The following is a 7,486-nucleotide window of genomic DNA, read 5'->3' as shown; positions in this document are numbered from 1 at the left end:
TATTTACACCCTCTTCCTTCTCCAAACCGTCAGAAACCTATAAGGGGTGCTGGTATTTCATTTTTTTAAATTATTCACTTTGAAACATTCCCCGCCCCCCCTTCTTTTTTTTGGGGGTCTTATTTTGTCTAAACGATACAGTGCCGCAAGGGTATGCCGCTTTTAAACCTATTTGTCCTTCCCACCAAAGGAAATTAATCACCCAATCACTTGGAAACGAGAGGCTGGCTCTAGGTATAAAAAATGTGATCAGTATTTAACAAATACTTTTAAAGTATTATCATGATTAAATTGCCTGTTTGGTGCAAAATACGCCTCCCTCTTGGAGGAAGTCGAGAGACCTTAGCGGGCCCTCTGGGCAAACGGAGCGGACGGGCCGCGAGCGTCTGTTCACGCCGGGGTGAGCCTGGGCCGCCGCCGCCGCCGGAGTCACGAAGCCAGACGCGGCGCGTCTCCGCCCAGGACCCGGGAGACTGCAGCAACGCGGCCGCAGCCCCGGCGGTTCCCGGAGGCGGGGAGGAGACTCGACTCCCGCAGACACGTGACCTCCCGGCCGCCGCTTCCCGCGACCCAGACCCGTCCCCGGAACCCGCGCTCGGCGGGGCGGGCCGGGGGACACGTAGCGACGGCCCCGGTCCCTGCTGCGCCCGGGTGCGCGTGCATTTCAGCGTGCTTCGCCCCTTGGTTCACGTGCCACTGGCAATAACGAATGTTTCGGGGATCACCCGGGAGAATGCAGGAAGGAAAGACGTTGGGTTTGAAATCGATCTACTTGTATACAGACAGATAAACATATCTTCTCTCCATCCTGGCCCTGGCAGACGCAAGTGGCGGCAGCGGCGCCAGAGACCTGGGGGTCCCACAGAAGGCGCTTCCCCACGCTTCGTCTCCAAGGTCCCTGGCCCTCCGCTGCGCAAATGCGGGCACCTCCGGGTAACTCTCACTAGCAGTGAGTCATGCTCCCGGGACGGCTCTGGGGAAAGGTAGCCCTGTTCCGCTGGCCTGTGCTTTCCCCGCGCCGAGCGCCGCGGCTGCAGGGCGAGCGCGCGCGCGCACGGGTTCCCCGCGCAGTGATGTGGCAGCCGCGGCAGGTCGGATCACGTTGCTGGCCCTGTGCTGGTACCCGTTGGAGACAGGATTAAGGAGGGAGGCTTTGGAGGTGCCAGCGGTAGTAAACGTGGGCTCTGCACACTCCCGGAGACGCTTATCACACGCGGGGAAGGGGCGGGGAAAGCACGCAGCGCCACCCGAGACGCGGAGGGGCGGCAGAGTTGAGCCCGCGAACGATACTGCTGCATTGCTTCTCCGCCGTCGCCCCTCTCTTGCCACCCCATCCTCTCCCCTCCCTCCCCGCCGCGTCCCTCCGGGAGCGCCTGAGGCCCCGAACGTCGTCATCTGCGGCTGTGACTAGTGGCACCGCAATTCCGGCAGCTGCGGGAAGTTTGGGTGGCCCAGGGACACCGTGTGGCCGAAAGACACTCGGGTTGCGACATTCTGTCCTAGTGGCTACAGTTGCATTTATCTTAAATCTTTCAGGGAGCGGATTTCAAATTGTCCCTTTTCGGGACAACCTCCAATCACGGCTATAAGGGGTTCCCCCCTACCCAGGCCGCCCAGCGGTGAGCAAACAAGTTTCCAAATTGTCCTCTGGGACTGAAGTTGACCCACCGCGAATTCTCTTTCTCTTTCCTTTCTCTGGTCCAAACCAACAGCACAGTCGGTGGAAAGGCAAAAAGCCACGTTCACGTTCCTGAACCGTCATGACGGACGGGTGGAGGGAGTCGCACTTCCGAGGCGAGGAAGCCCCGGCGGCCCCGCACCCCCGGCGCCCCCTCCCACTCCCCAGCTGACTGCACCGCCCTCGGGAAGATGAATAGCTTGGCTGAAGTTGTTTTTCCTTTCCGGTGGCCCTGATCAGGTGTCCCCGCCCCCTCCCGCCGTTCGCCTCCCCTCGCAGCCTGCTCCCTGCGCCCCCTCCCGGCCCGGCCCCTCCTCCCCCGCCCCCCTCCGGGCTGGACCGCGGATGGTACGTTCCGCACGTGAGCTGGGTGCTGGTCTGGCCGGCGACGCGCGTGCCCTGTGGCCAAACACTGCCCGGAGTGAGAGCAAACTACCAGCGCAGTGGGGCCGGCGCGAGTGTGCGTGCGTGTGTGTGCGTGTGTGTGCGAGAGAGCAAGCGCGGCGGGAGGGGGGGACCAACTGCTTCACACTTTCAACACTGCACTGAAGAGGGAGAGAGAGAAAGAGAGAGACTGGAGATCTACAGATCCCCCAAGATCTCCCAAAGCTACCGTCCCACAGATTATAAACCCCAAAAATCGAAACAGAGGAAACGGACAGCGGTTGAACATGGACGAAGGAATTCCTCATTTGCAAGAGAGACAGTTACTGGAACATAGAGATTTTATAGGGTAAGGTGCACGCACCCTTGCGAATATCTGTCTAGGCTTCAGTTTGAATTTTTTTTTTTCTCCAGAAAGTGGTATGGAGCGGGCGAGGGTAGAGCCCCTCCCCGAATGGGTGCCTGATGCTGATTTCTGTTTTGCAGACTGGATTATCCCTCTTTGTATATGTGTAAGCCCAAAAGGAGCATGAAGCGAGACGATAGCAAGGTAAGTGTAGTTTCCGATGTTCCCCATAACCTGCCTGGGTAGTTAATTAGGGCCATTGATTTCACAGGGAAGCTCTGCCCGCAAATATATTCCAGCCTTTGAGCTTCCCCAACTGTGAATTTTAAGTGGTTTGCTGGATACTCTCAGGGGGAGATTAAACATCATACCTGAATTTAAATTGCATTTCAGAAAAGCCCAGAGGAAAGAGGTGTCTTGGGCATAGTTTCTCACATAGTATTGGGGGGGGGGGGCAGTATTGTTATATCCAGTAAGTGAATATTTAGCTTATCGTTTTTTCTATTCCATGACTCTCGTATTTGTAGGATACCTACAAATTACCGCACAGATTAATAGAAAAGAAAAGAAGAGACCGAATTAATGAATGCATTGCTCAGCTGAAAGACTTACTGCCTGAACATCTAAAGTTGACAGTAAGATGCACATTTTTATTCTTTGCTGTTCTCGGGGGTCGTGTTAATAGCCTGGTACCACTCCCAAGAGATATAAGAATAAATGTAAATATCACATGCCTTACAACTTGTGCTATAGTGTAGAGTTTCCTGCAAACTCAAGAGTAGGTGTTCACAACTGAAGGCAAGAAATCATTTATAACCTGTATGGTGGAAAACTCAAGAAGTAAAGGAATAGTACTTCTTTCAAGTATTTGCTTAAGTTGCTGTGCCAAATGGAGAGCCAGTCAAGCCAAATGTATGTTTTTAAGTAACCAAGTGCTCCCTTCTTTTTTGCATCATTGCAGACTCTGGGGCATCTGGAGAAAGCTGTAGTCCTGGAATTAACTTTGAAACACTTAAAAGCTTTGACAGCCTTAACGGAGCAGCAACATCAGAAGATAATTGCTTTACAGAATGGTAAGTCAGTTCAGGGAGGCCAACCCACCCCCGATGAAGCAGGGCAACCCACAGAGGAGCAGTGTTAAGATTCTTCCCCCACCTCCACCTCCTTCCCAGGGCTCACTTTCATTTGTTAAATTGCTTACACTTTCCCTTCATTAGAAAGTGCCCACTTCCCGACGCATCCTAGAGGCTTCCAGCAGAATTCGGAGGAATCAGATTTTTATTTAAAGTGGTGGTTGCGCCCTCTCCACTTTAGTTTCTCAGCTGGGACTAGAGCGCCCCCCCTGCTTCCCCCCCCCACCCCCGCCACCCCCTACTCCTCCCACCCCTCGGCAACCGGTGGATAATATCATTCGAATACAGAGGAAAAACCGAGATCACTTTAGTCAGTGCAGGGCCCACGTGATAAGCAGATGTTTCAACGTCGGTATTTTTCTTCTTGCCTTCATTCCTCTGTTCCCTTCCCCCGCCCCCCACCCCTTCCTCATCCTAGGGGAACGATCTCTGAAATCGCCCATTCAGTCCGACTTGGATGCGTTCCACTCGGGATTTCAAACATGCGCCAAAGAAGTCTTGCAATACCTCGCCCGGTTTGAGAGCTGGACGCCCAGGGAGCCGCGGTGTGTCCAGCTGATCAACCACTTGCACGCCGTGGCCACCCAGTTCTTGCCCACCCCGCAGCTGTTGACTCAACAGGTTCCTCTGAGCAAAGGCACCGGCGCGCCCACGGCGGCCGCCCCCGCCGGCTCCGGGGCCGCCCCCTGCCTGGAGCGCGCGGGGCAGAAGCTGGAGCCCCTCGCCCACTGCGTGCCGGTCATCCAGCGGACTCAGCCCAGCTCCGAGCTCGCCGCCGCCGAGAACGACACGGACACCGATAGCGGCTACGGTGGCGAGGCCGAGGCCCGGCCGGACCGCGAGAAGGGCAAAGGCGCGGGGGCGAGCCGCGTCACCATTAAGCAGGAGCCCCCCGGGGAGGACTCGCCAGCGCCCAAGAGGATGAGGCTGGATACCCGCGGCGGCGGCGGCGGCCCGGGGGGCGGCGCGGCGGCGGCGGCGGCCGCGCTCCTGGGGCCCGACCCGACCGCTGCGGCCGCGCTGCTGAGACCCGACGCCGCCCTGCTCAGCTCGCTGGTGGCGTTCGGCGGAGGCGGGGGCGCGCCCTTCGCGCAGCCGGCGGCCGCCGCGGCCCCTTTCTGCCTGCCCTTCTACTTCCTCTCGCCTTCGGCGGCCGCCGCCTACGTGCAGCCCTTCCTGGACAAGAGCGGCCTGGAGAAGTACCTGTACCCGGCGGCGGCCGCCGCCCCGTTTCCATTGCTGTACCCCGGCATCCCTGCTCCGGCCGCCGCCGCCGCTGCCGCCGCGGCCGCGGCCGCCGCCGCCGCCTTCCCCTGCCTGTCCTCCGTGTTGTCGCCCCCTCCCGAGAAGGCGGCGGCCGCCGCCGCAGCCGCGACCCTCCTGCCACACGAGGTGGCGCCCCCTGGGGCTCTGCACCCCGCGCACCCGCACGGCCGCACCCACCTGCCCTTCGCCGGCGCTCGCGAGCCCGGGAACCCGGAGAGCTCTGCTCAGGAAGATCCCTCGCAGCCAGCAAAGGAAACCCTCTGAATCCGTGCTCCACTTGAGAGGGGACCAGGGTTCACGCGGAATAATAATATTAATAAGTTAAAACACCCTTAACGTTTTTAAGGGAGGAAGTGTAAGAGATGCACGACAGGCTTTAAAAAAAAAAAAAAAAAAAAAAAAACACAACAACACAGGTGTCTTGTGTACATGTGGAGTTCCTGTTTTGCTCACCCCTCACCGCCCACTATCCTTCGCACACCTACATCCCTTTTTTCCCCCACCAGCTATCAAAGAACCTCCTAAATACCGATTCTTTTCTTTCTTTGAAGAACTCCCCATAATAAGTTTGGCCTTCTTTTAGGCCACGTTCCATTCTCTTTTAAAATACAGAACCGAATTCTCGAGGAAGTGAGAACGGTCTGCTCTCTGAACCAGGGTAGGAGAAGGTAACGTGGAACCCCAGGTAGCTGGTCTCTGCCTGCGTCTCAGAGCTGTCCTGCCTGCTTTAGGAGGTTTTCCACAGGCACAAGGAGGACCTTTTCGAATTCGACTTACTCCAGTATTTTATAATGTTTAGCTTTTTTAAAGGCGTGCATTTGTCAAAGAGGAAGAGGTGAGAGTGCAGGCGCTCGCGTTGCAACCCATTCTGAAGTAGTTTGAGTGGTGTCTCTTACTTAGTACTTGCACTCGTTTAAAAGAGATGCGGAGTTGGGCCATGGTCGGAACTAAGTCAGGGAAAGAGATGGATGAGGAAGGCCAGAGTCATTCTCAGTACATTTGCTAGCACTTTATTGAGAAATTGACCGTGAATCTATTAACTCATCTTAATTTCATATATATAGATATATATGTGAAATTGAGTGCCTCTGTTCTTACCCTGTCATTATTTAATCCATCATGTTTCTAAGTTTGTATCATCTTCCTGTTAAAAAAAAACAGAATGTGCACTGAACTTTAAAAAGTCCAAACTGATTTATCCTATATTCTGTTAATTCACAAAAGTGGAGGAGGAAGGAATGGACAGTTTCCTTTGGAAATGCAGTAAACATGTGGAATGGAGCCCTGTGAGGCCTTCCTATCTCCCAAGTCTATGTATTTTCTGGAGACCAAACCAGATACTAGATAATCACAAAGAAAGCTTTTTTAATAAGGCTTAAACCAAGACCTTGTCTAGATATTTTTAGTGTGTTGCCAAGGTAGCACTGTGAGAAATCTCACTTGAATGTTATGTAAGGGGTGAGACACAACAGTCTGACTATGAGTGAAGAAAATATCTGGGTCGTTCAGTCCGTTTGGTGCATTTGCTGCTGCTGTTGCTACTGTTTGCCTCAAACGCTGTGTTTAAACAACGTTAAACTCTTAGCCTACAAGGTGGCTCTTATGTACATAGTTGTTAATACATCCAATTAATGATGTCTGACATGCTATTTTTGTAGGGAGAAAATAAGTGCTAATGATATTTTGAGTTCAAATATCTTTGGGGGAGGACTTGCTGAAAAGTTGCACTTTTGTTATAATGCTTATGCTTGGTACAAGCTTATGCTGTCTTAAATTATTAAAAAAAATAAATACTGTCTGCAAGAAACCAGCTGGTTTAGAAAAGTTTAGTATGTGAAGATAAACTAGAAATCATCTTTATATTCTAGTATTTTCAGCACTCCATAAATTCTATTACCGAAAATAAATATTGCCACGCTATTTTGTGATTTTAAAATTCTTACTAAGGAATAAAAACTTTAATATATGTATGCTATGAGATCGTCTAATAATTAAAAAGGCATAAGGGACGCTTGATTAGTTGTAAGATATCTAGGAATACAGGGATGAACGTCATTGAGGTTCTCAGAATCCCAACTTTGTCTGTGGCTTGATATCACTCATTTCAGATGTCTTGCAAGCCTCCAGGTTCTAGCTGTATCTACTTGCTTGTTCCCAATGTATCTACATGAAAAGTGCAAAAGAAAAACCTATCAGTCAGTCACCTAGTTTGTTTATGTCACACCCAGTTTTCTAATGCTTTCATGATTGAGGTGTGTTTCCCTTTTCATCTTTGACACCAGATAGCCTCTGATATATGGCCTGGTGTTTCTCTTTCACTGGGTCCTATATAAATACTGTACCACTTAGGAGTGGCTAATTTCTCGGTATATTTTAGCTTCTTAAGCTTTATAAAGTAAGTCTCTCGTGGGACTTTATTATGGAATTCAAGTAAGAGAAATAATTATTTCTAGACTTTTCTCAAGTTTATAATCAGATTTAGATTTGACACCAACTGTGTGAAGGATTGTCAATATCTAGTTTCAATAATGGTCACAAACCCCTTGATTTTTTAGAGGTATTGAAATAATAGTCAAAATTTATGAGATGTAGAAAAAGTGCTCCCTCTGCTGACTTTATGGCAGCCAAACTGCAAGTCATAGAAAGTGGAGCCGGAAGGAAGCTCAGAGAACAGCTGTC

General features: G+C 52.0%; 2 protein-coding genes across 2 annotated transcripts; both read left to right on the top strand.

Annotated features, from left to right (window-relative positions):
* Window positions 1-282: 282 nt before the first annotated feature.
* Window positions 283-2,407, top strand: LOC138987888 (uncharacterized). Its single transcript, XM_070370141.1, has 2 exons — window positions 283-949; window positions 1,713-2,407. Exons 1-2 carry the CDS (start codon window positions 283-285, stop codon window positions 1,871-1,873), a joined length of 828 nt encoding a protein of 275 aa, XP_070226242.1. The 3' UTR covers window positions 1,874-2,407.
* On the top strand, window positions 2,277-6,617 carry BHLHE41 (basic helix-loop-helix family member e41). Its single transcript, XM_070371230.1, has 5 exons — window positions 2,277-2,411; window positions 2,549-2,612; window positions 2,936-3,043; window positions 3,370-3,481; window positions 3,960-6,617. The coding sequence occupies exons 1-5, from the start codon at window positions 2,350-2,352 to the stop codon at window positions 5,069-5,071; spliced, it is 1,458 nt and encodes a 485-aa protein (XP_070227331.1). The 5' UTR covers window positions 2,277-2,349; the 3' UTR covers window positions 5,072-6,617.
* The last annotated feature ends 869 nt before the right edge of the window (window positions 6,618-7,486 follow it).

The sequence above is a fragment of the Bos mutus genome, chromosome 5 (genome assembly GCF_027580195.1).
Source record: "Bos mutus isolate GX-2022 chromosome 5, NWIPB_WYAK_1.1, whole genome shotgun sequence".
Classification (NCBI taxonomy): Eukaryota; Metazoa; Chordata; class Mammalia; order Artiodactyla; family Bovidae; genus Bos; species Bos mutus.
The sequence above is the reverse complement of the archived record's forward strand: the minus strand, read 5'-3'. Positions and strand labels throughout refer to the sequence as shown.

Bases quoted from the DNA above. Each gene is read 5' to 3' on its own strand.
- BHLHE41 (XM_070371230.1), top strand. From the start codon at position 2,350: ATGGACGAAGGAATTCCTCATTTGCAAGAGAGACAGTTACTGGAACAT. The intron at 2,613-2,935 runs GTAAGTGTAGTT...TCGTATTTGTAG, and splicing joins TGAAGCGAGACGATAGCAAG to GATACCTACAAATTACCGCA. The intron at 3,482-3,959 runs GTAAGTCAGTTC...TCCTCATCCTAG, and splicing joins GATAATTGCTTTACAGAATG to GGGAACGATCTCTGAAATCG.
- LOC138987888 (XM_070370141.1), top strand. From the start codon at position 283: ATGATTAAATTGCCTGTTTGGTGCAAAATACGCCTCCCTCTTGGAGGA. The intron at 950-1,712 runs GTGAGTCATGCT...CCAAACCAACAG, and splicing joins CCGGGTAACTCTCACTAGCA to CACAGTCGGTGGAAAGGCAA.